General features: G+C 43.4%; 1 protein-coding gene across 1 annotated transcript in view; it reads left to right on the top strand.

The window, feature by feature from the left end:
- The window catches only part of LOC110498786 (lutropin-choriogonadotropic hormone receptor), a 37191-nt gene that overhangs the window by 15587 nt on the left and 8358 nt on the right, over positions 1-13246 (top strand). The window contains exons 6-9 of the mRNA XM_090212966.1: positions 2222-2299; positions 2668-2736; positions 4170-4244; positions 11003-11191. Of these exons, the coding sequence (XP_090069092.1) occupies positions 2222-2299; positions 2668-2736; positions 4170-4244; positions 11003-11191 (411 nt within the window). The remainder of the gene's footprint in view (positions 1-2221; positions 2300-2667; positions 2737-4169; positions 4245-11002; positions 11192-13246) is intronic.

Here is a 13246-nt window from a genome sequence, read left to right as displayed (position 1 = left end):
GAAGAGAGACGAGTGACGAGAAAAGCGGAAAGAAGCAAAGAGAAGAGAAGAGATACTAAATATCATTCCCTGGCCACAGGATGTCATCACAAAGACCAGGGTCAGTTCCTTTTCAGTGAAAATAATTAGAATAGTAGAGTCACATACAACTGGGGTTGAGTGTATATGATCTTAAAATGGGTAAAGCTATATTATCATTGTATATTTAAGCAATAAGGCCCGAGGAGGTGTGGTATATGGTGTGGTACAGTGGGGCAAAAAAGTATTCAGTCAGCCACCAATTGTGCAAGTTCTCCCACTTAAAAAGATGATAGAGGCCTGTAATTTTCATCATAGGTACACTTCAACTATGACAGACAAAATGAGGAGAAAAAAAATCCAGAAAATCACATTGTAGGATTTTTAATGAATTTATTTGCAAATTATGGTGGAAAATAAGTATTTGGTCACCTACAAACAAGCAAGATTTCTGGCTCTCACAGACCTGTAACTTCTTCTTTAAGAGGCTCCTCTGTCCTCCACTCGTTACCTGTATTAATGGCACCTGTTTAAACTTGTTATCAGTATAAAAGACACCTGTCCACAACCTCAAACAGTCACACTCCAAACTCCACTATGGCCAAGACCAAAGAGCTGTCAAAGGACACCAGAAACAAAACTGTAGACCTGCACCAGGCTGGGAAGACTGAATCTGCAATAGGTAAGCAGCTTGGTTTGAATAAATCAACTGTGGGAGCAATTATTAGGAAATGGAAGACATACAAGACCACTGATAATCTCCCTCGATCTGGGTCTCCACGCAAGATCTCACCCCGTGGGGTCAAAATGATCACAAGAACGGTGAGCAAAAATCCCAGAACCACACGGGGGGACCTAGTGAATGACCTGCAGAGAGCTGGGACCAAAGTAACAAAGCCTACCATCAGTAACACACTACGCCGCCAGGGACTCAAATCCTGCAGTGCCAGAGGTGTCCCCCTGCTTAAGCCAGTACATGCACCTTTGTTTAAGAAACTCAATATCTTGTCTACATTAATGTACTCCAATTTTTACAAATACTCATACCACCCAGACCATTTACCTAAACCCTTCAATGGATTCTTCCAGGTTAATTCTGAAATCCATCTATATAACACAAGACACTGCGATAACCTTCACCCTCCCCACTGCTGCACCTCACATAGTCAATTCTCTATCAGATACAGAGGTACCATACTCTGGAATTCTTATCTTCACATTGCCAAAACCTCATCATTCCTCAATAACTTCAAGTGAAGACTGGGGGTCAGCCTGATGAACCAAACTACCCAGTAATCTCTTCCATATAGCCCAACTCTCACATCTGTCTACACATGCACACACATTTAAACAAAGCATATACTGTTTTAGTTTTTTTTGTGATTGCCGATTGGTTCATTTGTACATTTATGATTAGTGGGTTTTGTTATCTGTTTTAACAAAGCTTTATTTTTTTACTTATGTATTGTATGTTGTTTTTTTGTGGTGTGGTTTTTATGTAATCCCTTTGGCTTCCAACCTGCACATTGTTTATCTTTATTTATTTGTTTTCATCTGTATTGTTGTTTATCACTTATTTTCTTTGTTGCAAATAAATTAAACCTTAAACCTAAACCTTCTCTTCTTTTCTCTCCTCTCCTCTCCACTCCTATCCGCTTCTTTTCTCTCCTATCCTCTCCTATCCCTTCTCTTATTTTCACTCCCCTTCTCTTCTATCCTCTTCTCTGATTTTCTCTCCCCTCCTCTCCTCTTCTCTCCTATCCTCTCTTCTCTCCTATCCTTTCTTCTCTCCTATCCGCTTCTCTCCTCTTCTGTCCTATCCTCTTCTCTCCTATCCGCTTCTCTCCTCTTCTGTCCTATCCTCTCTTCTCTCCTATCCTCTCTTCTCTCCTATCGCTTCGCTCCTCTTTTGTCCTATCCTCTTCTCTCTTCTTCTCTCCTATCCTCTTCTCTCCTATCCGCTTCTCTCCTCTTCTGTCCTATCCTCTTCTCTCATATCCTCTCTTCTCTCCTATCCACTCCTCTCCTCTTCTGTCCTATCCTCTTCTCTCCTCTTCTCTCCTATCCGCTTCTCTCCTCTTCTGTCCTATCCTCTTCTCTCCTCTTCTCTCCTATCCCCTTCTCTCCTATCCTCTGTTCTCCTCTTCTCTCCTATCCTCTTCTCTCCTATCCTCTGCTCTTCTCTTCTCTCTTCTGTGTGCAGTGAGCTGGGAGACAACATGCAGCTCCACAGTATACCTGCCAATGCCTTTCAAGGGATCACAGAGGAGAGTGTGTACATGTGAGTATGAGTCCAATACTATTAATTATTTGGAGCCATACTCCAAACAGCCATAATATAGGATATCCAATTTTCGTGAGAAAATGAATACATTTCTTAGATTTCATTTTGTCTCACCACGTGTTCAGATCAGTGATGAGAAAAAGATCTCATCTGGCTGTTTAATGTAAGAATTGTTTCACTGCTGATTTAATTAAATCTCATCTAATTGATTGCGGTAACCATGATCATTTTCATCAAATCCAGGGTTTAGGACAGCACTTGTGAATGATGTTTTTCAATCCATTACTGCTGTATGTAAGCAATTGTAAATCGGTCAAGCTGATAACAACCAATTGAAATTAAATGTGTGAAAATGTTTCTTTCAGGAAAATTATAAAAAATGGATTCAAGGAAATCAAGTCGCACGCTTTCAACGGAACAAAGCTGGATAAACTGTACGTAATTCCTCTCAAACAATGAACCTTTTCTTCCGCTTCCTGCTTAGTTTCAGTTCTTACAATGAAGTGCCTGAACACACAAACACGTGCAAGCACTCACACAACATCTAAACAGGAGCTGCTCTTGTGGTTTTTGCTAAGCCTTGGTTGCTGTTATTAGAGATGTGTCAAAGGCTTGGTTAATCAAAGAAACCCAGTAAAATAACATCTTGGAAGACACAACATTGAGTGGGTGCCACGCTGTGGCGGTGGGTTGCAACATCTTGATCTCGCCAGAATCGCTTTCAATGAGTCTAAACATTCATATACCGAACACAAATAGAAACGCAACATGCAACAATTTAGAAGATTTTACTGAGTTACAGTTCATAGAAGGAAAACGGTCAATTGAAATAAATTCATTAGGCCCTAATCTATGGATTTCGGTCATCAGCCCACCCACTGGGAGCCAGGGATTGTCTCTAAATTACATTCTCTGAAAATTTGTCATAAACCAATCCCTACCCATGCATCGTGGAAGAAAGACCTCTCTGTGTGTAGTACTGTGACTAATTGGAAAAGGGTTTTGTCCAACATATAATTTTCCTCAAGAAACCCCAACCACCAAATGATACATTACAATTTTGCCCATAGAACTTACTGCACACCATGCAAACTATTCAAGGTGAAAGCCAGACAATCCTCAAATTGCTCACTGTACCCTCAGGGGGCTCTTGGCAATTTTTTCATATGGTCTGTGAGTGCCCAGGGGTTTTACGTTTCTGTGGTTGTGTTTCATCCGGTCTCATTGACATAATGGTTAGAAATGTTCACCATCTATTTTATTGTTAAATGAGGACATGACTCTATCTGTCAAACAGCAACGTATTTGGCTGGCTGGATTAACAACAGCCAAAAAGATGATAGCTTCACATTGGCAGGCTCCTCATTCTTTAAGCAGACAGCAGTGGCTGTTATCATTCATGGACATTATAAACATGGAAATATCTGTAGGACGCATGCATGGGGTGAGTGAAAGAAACATATTTTCTCTTTCATCAACTTATGACTGTAAAAACACTGCTGTTTTTTTTTACACCACTAATCTAAATTTGGGTTGAGGAAATCCTGTGAACTGTTTGTCTTGTTCGGTCTTGTCACTTGTTTCCTTGTCCAATCTGTCTTGTGTACCTAATTGAAAATAATAAAAACGTGATCACAAAAACATGAGTCTAAACAAACAAAGCTTAGTTAGTAGAGCTGAGGATCTGTCGGGCATCCATAGAAAAACTACTAGGTTTTAGAGAAGAGAAAACAAAAGGGTCAAACATCAGAATACAAAAGCAAAACACCCATGTTCCACTCATTTATTGCAAGTATATAACTTCCATTGTGATAAAGACAAACATGATTTAATACTATGTGTATCATGTGATGGTTTTCTCGTGTAGGATTCTGAAAGACAACAGGTATCTGAGGAACATTCATGAAGATGCCTTTGAGGGAGCATCAGGGCCAACTGTGCTGTAAGTGAATACTTCCTTAGAGAACTCTTATGTAACATTCACCTTCAATACAGTCCATTCCTATAACATAATCATCCCACTGTGCACAGATGTCAATTCAACGTCTATTCCACGTTGGTTCCACATCATTTCATTGAAATGACGTGGAAACAACGTGATTCAACCAGGACTACAGGAAACGGAGGGCTGAGCACGGCCCCATTCACATCAACAGGGCTGTAGTGGAGCGGGTCAAGAGCTTCAAATACCTCAGTGTCCACATCACTAAGGATCTATCATGGTCCACACACACCAACACAGTCGTGAAGAGGGCATGACACCGCCTCTTCCTCCTAAAGATGCTGAAAAGATTTGGCATGTGTCCTCAGATCCACAAAAAGTATTGAAGCTGCACCGTTGAGAGCATCTTGACTGGCTGTATCACCGTTTGGTATGGCAACTACTTGGCATCAAACTGCAAGGAGCTAGAGGGTAGTGTGTACATTGTAGTACATCACTGGGGCCTGAGCTCCCTGCAATTCTGGACCTCGATACCAGGAGGTGTCAGAGGAAGGCCCTAAAAATTGTCAGACTCCAGCCACCCAAGTCATAGACTGTTCTCTCTGCTACAGCACAGCAAGCGGTACCGATGCACCTAGTCTGGAACCAACAGGACCCTGAACAGCTTCTACCCCCAAGCCATAAGACTGCTAAATAGTTAGTTAAATAGTTAAAACCAAATAACCTACCTGGACTTTCTGCATTGACCCTTTTTGAGCAAACCTTTTTTGACTCACTGGTACCATTTGTACTGGTATCCTTTGTACTGGTATCCTTTGTACTGGTATCCTTTGTACTGGTATCCTTTGTATTGGTATCCTTTGTACTGGTATCCTTTGCACTGGTATCCTTTGCACTGGTATCCTTTGTACTGGTATCCTTTGTACTGGTACCCTTTGCATATAGCCAAGTTATCGTATAGCCAACTCATTGTGTATCTACAGTATTATTACTTTTATTATTATTATGTGTTATTTTTTATATCTTCTTTCACTCTGCATTGTTGGGAAGGGCACGTAAGTAAGCATTTCACTGTTAGTCCACACCTGTTGTTTACGAAGCATGTGACAAATAAAAATGTATTTTATTTGTGTGCCCGGTGGGATTCTTCCTGCCACACTGACCTCTATGGAGTCCCAGTATTTCCTATCTATAACTGGAAATGTCAAAGATACACATTAGTTATACAGTACATGTAAAGATTACATGGACACTAAATCTGACTACTGAGACCTGTTATCTTAGAGACCTTGTGGTTTATGGTGTGTTACACAACGGGTGGGTCTAATCCTGATTGGAGAGGTTTCTTAATTATTATTCATTAAAAAGTTAAATAAAACAAGTTTGATGCTTGTTGACAAAGGCATGCGGTAATCTATACTGAACAAAAATATAAACGCAACATGTAAAATGTTGTTCCCATGTTTCATGAAATAAAAGATCCCAGAAAAGGCCAATCTGCAGGTCGCAAAATTTCACCGGAAGAAATGGCATCAGTTTTACGGGTGCCCAACCAATTGTGCTATTATGTGTTTTTTCCCGCGTTATTTGTAACTTATTTTGTACATAATATTTCTGCAACCGTATCTTACGGCAAAAAAGACCTTCTGATATCAGGACAGTGATCACTCACCTCGGATTAGACAAAGAGCTTCTGGATATCAGGACAGCGATCACTCACCTCGGATTAGACAAAGAGCTTCTGGATATCAGGACAGCGATCACTCACCTCGGATTAGACAAAGAGCTTCTGGAAATCAGGACAGTGATCACTCACCTCGGATTAGACAAAGAGCTTCTGGATATCAGGACAGCGATCACTCACCTCGGATTAGACAAAGAGCTTCTGATATCAGGACAGCGATCATTCACCTCTGATTAGACAAAGAGCTACTGGATATCAGGACAGCGATCACTCACCTCGGAATAGACAAAGAGCTTCTGATATCAGGACAGCGATCACTCACCTCGGATTAGACAAAGAGCTTCTGATATCAGGACAGCGATCACTCACCTCGGATTAGACAAAGAGCTTCTGATATCAGGACAGCGATCACTCACCTCGGATTAGACAAAGAGCTTCTGATATCAGGACAGCAATCACTCACCTCGGAATAGACAAAGAGCTTCTGATATCAGGACAGCGATCACTCACCTCGGAATAGACAAAGAGCTTCTGATATCAGGACAGCGATCACTCACCTCGGATTAGACAAAGAGCTTCTGATATCAGGACAGCGATCACTCACCTCGGATTAGACAAAGAGCTTCTGATGTCAGGACAGCGATCACTCACCTCGGATTAGACAGGACACTCTCCAAACACCCGACAGGGCCAACATCCCCGTTATTTGCAAGAGGCAGCGACGCAGGTACAGAGGACAAAGAGCCGGATGACTGGTCAGGACCCGGGAAAGGCGAGTGGGAAAGCCTCCGTTACTGTTGATACTACTCGCCAACGTGCATTCATTGGACAATAAAAAAGACAGGGTATGATCACGAATATCCTACCAACGGGACATCAAAAACTGTAATATCCTATGTTTCACGGAGTCGTGGCTGAATGACGACATGGATATTCAGCTAGCGGGATATACGCTGCACCGGCAAGATAGAACTGCACACTCAAGGTAAGACGTCTGTGCATATTTGTAAACAACAGCTGGTGCACGAAATCTAAGGAAGTCTCTAGATTTTGCCTCCCTGAAGTAGAGTATATTGTGATTGCAGGCCAAACTACTTGCCTAGAGAGTTTTCATCTATACTTTTCGTGGCAGTTTATTTACCACCATAGACAGATGTTGGCATTAGGCCCGCACTCAGTCAGCTGTATAAGGAAATAAGCAAACAGGAAACCACTCACCCAGAGGCGGTGCTCCTAGTGGCCGGAGACTTTAATGCAGGGAAACGTAAATCAGTTCTACCAAATTTCTATCAACATGTTAAATGTGCAACCAGAGGGGAAGAAATCTAGATCTCCTGTACTCCACACACTGACTTTATCAATAAGTGCATAGAGGACATCGTCCCCACAGTGACTGCACGTACATACCCCAACCAGAAACCATGAATTACAGGAAACATTTGCACTGAGCTAAAGGGTAGAGCTGCCTCTTTCAAGGTGCGGGACTCTAACCCGGAAGCTTACAAGAAATCCTGCTATGCCCTGCGACGAACCATCAAACAGGGAAAGGATCAATACAGGGCTAAGATTGAATCATACCACACCAGCTCTGACGCTCGTCTTATGTGGCAGGGCTTGCAAACTATTACAGACTACAAAGGGAAGCACAGCCGCAAGCTGCCCAGTGACACGAGCCTACCAAACGAGCTAAATCACTTCTATGCTCGCTTCGAGGCAAGCAACACTGAGGCATGCATGAGAGCATCAGCTGTTCCGGATGACTGTGTGATCACGCTCTCTGTAGCCGACGAGTAAGACCTTTAAACAGGTCAACATACACAAGGCTGTGGGGCCAGACGGATTACCAGGACGTGTGCTCCGGGCATGTGCTGACCAACTGGCAGGTGTCTTCACTGACATGTTCAATGTGTCCCTGATTGAGTCTGTAATACCAACATGTTTCAAGCAGACCCCCATAGTCCCTGTGCCCAAGAGCACAAAGGAAACCTGCCTAAATGACTACAGACCCGATGCACTCCTGTCCGTAGCCATGAAGTGCTTTGAAAGGTTGGTAATGGCTCACATCAACAACATTATCCCAGAAACCCTAGACCCACTCCAATTTGCATACCACAGATGATGCAATTTATATTGCACTCCACACTACTCTTTCCCACCTGGACAAAAGGAACACTTATGTGAGAATGCTATTCATTGTCTACAGCTCAGCGTTCAACACCATAGTACCCTCAAAGCTCATCACTAAGCTAAGGTTGGGACTAAACATCTCCCTCTGCAACTGGATCCTGGACTTCCTGACGGGTCGCTCCCAGGTGGTGAGGGTAGGTAGCAACACATCTGCCACGCTGATCCTCAACACTGGAGCCCCCCAGGGGTGTGTGCTCGTCCCCTATTGTACTTGCTGTTCACCCACGACTGCATGGCCAGGCACGACTCCAACACCATCATTAAGTTTGGAGACGACACAACAGTGGTAGGCCTGATCACCGACAACAACGAGACAGCCTATAGGGAGGAGGTCAGAGACCTGGTCGGGTGGTGCCAGAATAACAACCTATCCCTCAACGTAACCAAGACTAAGGAGATGATTGTGGACTACAGGACAAGGAGGACCGAGCACACCCCCATTCTCATCGACGGGGCTGTAATGGAGAAGGTTGATGGCTTCAAGTTCCTTGGTGTCCACATCAACAACAAACTAGAATGGTCCAAACACACCAAGACAGTCGTGAAAAGGGCACGACAAAGCCCTCAGGAAACTAAAAATATTTGGCATTGGTCCTGAGATCCTCAAAAGATTCTACAGCTGCAACATCAAGAGCATCCTGACTGGTTGCATCACTGCCTGGTACAGCAATTGCTCGGCCTCTGACAGCAAGGCACTACAGAGGGTAGTGCGTACGGCCCAGTACATCACTGGGGCTAAGCTGCTTGCCGTCCAGGACCTCTACACCAGGCGGTGTCAGAGGAATGCCCTACAAATTGTCAAAGACCCCAGCCACAGACTGTTCTCTCTACTACCGCATGGCAAGCCGTACCGGAGTGCCAAGTCTAGGACAAAAAGGCTTCTCAACAGTTTTACCCCCAAGCCATAAGATGCCTGAACAGGTAATCAAATGGCTACCCGGACTATTTGCATTGTGTGCCCCACCCAACCCCTCTTTTTACGCTGCTGCTACTCTCTGTTTATCATATATGCATAGTCACTTTAACTATACATTCATGTACATACTACCTCAATTGGGCCGACCAACCAGTGCTCCCGCACATTGGCTAACCGGGCTGTCTGCATTGTGTCCCACCCACCACCCGCCAACCCCTCTTTTACGCTACTGCTACTCTCTGTTCATCATATTTGCATAGTCACTTTAACCATATCTACATGTACATACTACCTCAATCAGCCTGACTAACCGCTGTCTGTATGTAGCCTCGCTACTTTTATAGCCTCGCTACTGTATATAGCCTGTCTTTTTACTGTTGTTTTATTTTTTTACCTACCTATTGTTCACCTAATACCTTTTTGCACTATTGGTTAGAGCCTGTAAGTAAGCATTTCACTGTAAGGTCTACACCGATTGTATTCGGCGCACGTGACAAAGTTTGATTTGATTTGAATGATAACAAAGAGAACACAGCTGAGGGATTGCGCTGGGGTAATGTAACCACTCAAACTCCTGAACAGATCAGCTTTAATATTGAAGATATACTGAACACAAATATAAATGCAACATGTAAAGTGTTGGTCCCATGTTTCATGAGCTGAAATAAATGATCCCCGAATATTTTCCATATGCACAAAAAACAAATTTGTTTACATCCCTGTTAGTGAGCATTTCTTCTTTGACAAGATAATCCATCCACCTGACAGATGTGGCATATCAAGAAGCTGATTCAACAGCATGATCATTACACAGGTGCACCTTGTGCTGGGGTCAAATAAAAGGCCACTAAAATGTCTAGTTTTGGCACACAACACAATGCCACAGATGTCTCAAGTTGAGGGAGTGTGCAATTGGCATACTGACTGCAGGAATGTCCGCCAGAGCTGTTGCCAGAGAATTGAATGTTAATTTCTCTACCATAAGCCGCCTCTAACATCGTTTGGCAGTACGTCCAACCGGCCTCACAACCGCAGACCAAGTGTAACCACGCCAACCCAGGACCTCCACATCCTCCTGCTTCTCCTGTGGGGATCGTCTGAGACCAGCCATCCGGACAGCTGATGAAACTATTGGTTTGCAGAACCAAAGAATGTCTGCACAAACAGTCAGAAACTGTCTCAGGGAAGCTCATCTGCAAGCTCATCATCCTCACCGGGATCTTGACCTGACTGCAGTTCTGCGTCGTAACCGAATTCAGTGGGCAAATGCTCACTGTGACCAACAGATGCATATCTGTATTCCCAGTCATGTGAAATTCATAGGTTTGGGCCTAATGAATTTATTTAAATTGACAGATTTTCTTATATGAACTTTATCTCTTTGAAATTGTTGCATGTTGCGTTTTAATTTTTGTTCAGTGTATATACACAACTTGGCGGCCAGGTCTCCTTCTGTATTTGTTAGATTGTAATGGTATGTTGTCTTGTCTTGTTGTATTGTTTGTTTGCACCCTGCTTGACATTGTTAAAAACAAAAGAGTGTAAAAATTTGTTAGGGTGAAAGTTTAGTGTTAGGTCTTGGGGGTAGGTAGCCCGAGCGGCTAAGGAGTTGGGCCTGTAGCCGAAAGGTCGCCTTCTGGATTCCCGGGCGAGGCGCTTGGGAAAAAAATGAGAAATTGATCTGGCACCTGGAGAGCTGCTGGGTTCATATCCTAATGATAATCCCCTACCATTGGGCTTTTGAGCAAGGCCTTTAACCACACCATGCTCTCCATACAGGGGTGCTGCAATGCAGCTTTACCCTGTGCTACTCTGTGTGATGTGTGGGAGGGGTTGAGAAATGAAGAGAGTAGAAGATAATTTTTCATTGTTCGCTGTAACTATGGACAATAAAGTTATATTGTAACAGGTAGGAAAAAATGTGTCAACATTTGACTTGGGTGTTTCCTGTATCTTGTGTGTGTTGCCCAGTGACGTCTCCTCCACAGCTCTCGACACACTCCCCCGTCAAGGTTTGGAACATTTAAAGGTCCTGATTGCCCGTTCTACCCCCTACCTGAAGACTCTACCTCCTCTAGAAAGCCTCCTAGAGCTGGAGGTGGCAGAGATTACTTACCCCAGCCACTGCTGTGCCTTTCACACCTGGCGACGCAAAGACAAGTAGGTACACATCTATAAATATTTCTAAAACTAAAAGCATTGTATTTGGGACAAATCATTCACTAAACCCTAAACCTCAACTAAATATTGTAATAAATAATGTGAAAATTTAGCAAGTTGGGGTGACCAAACTGCTTGGAGTGTAAACTGTCATGGTCAAAACATGTTGATACACCAGTAGCTAAGATGGGGAGAAGTCTGTCCATAATAAAGCCTTTTTAACAACACCATCAACAAGGCAGATCCTACAGGCCCTAGTTTTGTCGCACCTGCACTACTCTTCAGTTGTGTGGTCAGGTGCCACAAAGAGAGACCTCGAAAAAATTACAATTGGTTCAGAACTGGGCAGCACGGCTGGCCCTTAAATGTACACGGAGAGCTAGCATGAATAATAAACATGTAAATCTCTCATGGCTCAAAGTGGAGGATGGATTGAGTTTATCACTACCAGTTGTAGCGATCACACCGATGATTGAGTTAAATACTTTATAAACTACACACGCTGAAAACAAAACTTCTGCAGCACAGCACACACAATCAAACTGTCGCGCCACCCAAGAGCCCCTCCCCAAAGAGCTGAACGAGCTGTCTTTATTTCCTCCTTCCTTACTGCTGATGCGCTCTTAAAGTGGCAGCGCACGGTGAAGGCTCCGTGCAGGATTTTGCCACACAGTTATTGTAAGAAGTGTTGACATGCTGAATGCACCGAGGCATCTGTCTAAACTACTAGCACACAGCTCAGACACCCATGCATACCCCACAAGACATGCCACCATAGGCCTCTACACAATCCCCAAGTCAAGAACAGACTATGGGAGGTGCATAGTACTACATAGAGCCATGGTTACATGGAACTCTGTTCCACATCAGGTAACTAATGCAAGCAGTAGAATCTGATTTAAAAAAAACATCTTATGGAACAGCGGAGACTGGACACACACAGGCTCAGACACACATACACATGATAAGACACGCACGTACACATGGATGTTGTACTGTATTTACAGGGAAGTCGGAAGTTTATGTACACCTTAGCCAAATACATTTAAACTCAGTTTTTCACTATTCCTGACATTTAATCCAAGTAAACATTCCCTATCTTAGGCCAGTCAGGATCACCACTTTATTTTAAGAATGTGAAATGTCAGAATAATAGTAGAAATAATTATTTATTTCAGCTTTTATTTATTTCGTCACATTCCCAGTGGGTCAGAAGTTTACATACACTCATTTAGTATTTGGTAGCATTGCCTTTAAATGGTTTAACTTGGGTAAAACGTTTTGGGTAGCCTTCCACAAGCTTCCCACAATAAGTTGGGTGAATTTTGGCCCATTCTTCCTGGCAGAGCTGGTGTAAATGAATCAGGTTTGTAGGCCTCCTTGCTCGCCCACACTTTTTCAGTTCTGCCAACACATTTTCTATAGGATTGAGGTCAGGTCTTTGTGATGGCCACTCCAATACCTTCACTTTGTGACCAAGCTTTATCTTCCTGACTGATATCTTGAGATGTTGCTTCAATATATCAACATAATTTTCTTGCCTTGTGATGCCATCTATTTTGTGAAGTGCACCAGTCCCAGCAAAGCACCCCAACAACATGATGCTGCCACCCCTGTGCTTCACGGTTGGGATCGTGTTCTTCGGCTTGCAAGCCTCCCCCTTTTTCCTCCAAACATAACGATGGTCATTATGGCCAAACAGTTCTATTTTTGTTTCATCAGACCAGCGGTCATTTTTCCAAAAAATACGATCTTTGTCCCCATGTGCAGTTGCATGCCGTGGCTTTTTTTGGGGCGTTTTTGGAGCAGTGGCTTCTTCCTTTCTGAGCAGCCTATCAGGTTATGTTGATATAGGACTCGTTTTACTGTGAATATAGATACTTTTGTACCTGCTTCCTCCAGCATCTTCACAAGGGCCTTTGCTGTTGTTCTGGGATTGATTTGCACTTTTCACACGAAAGTAGGTTCCTCTCTAGGAGACAGAACGCATCTCCTACCTGAGCGGTATGACGGCTGCGTGGTCCCATGGTGTTTATACTTGCGTGCTATCGTTTG

This window comes from Oncorhynchus mykiss, chromosome 20, assembly GCF_057628025.1.
Source record: "Oncorhynchus mykiss isolate SJ-2025 chromosome 20, ASM5762802v1, whole genome shotgun sequence".
NCBI classification, from domain to species: Eukaryota; Metazoa; Chordata; class Actinopteri; order Salmoniformes; family Salmonidae; genus Oncorhynchus; species Oncorhynchus mykiss.
The sequence above is the reverse complement of the archived record's forward strand: the minus strand, read 5'-3'. Positions and strand labels throughout refer to the sequence as shown.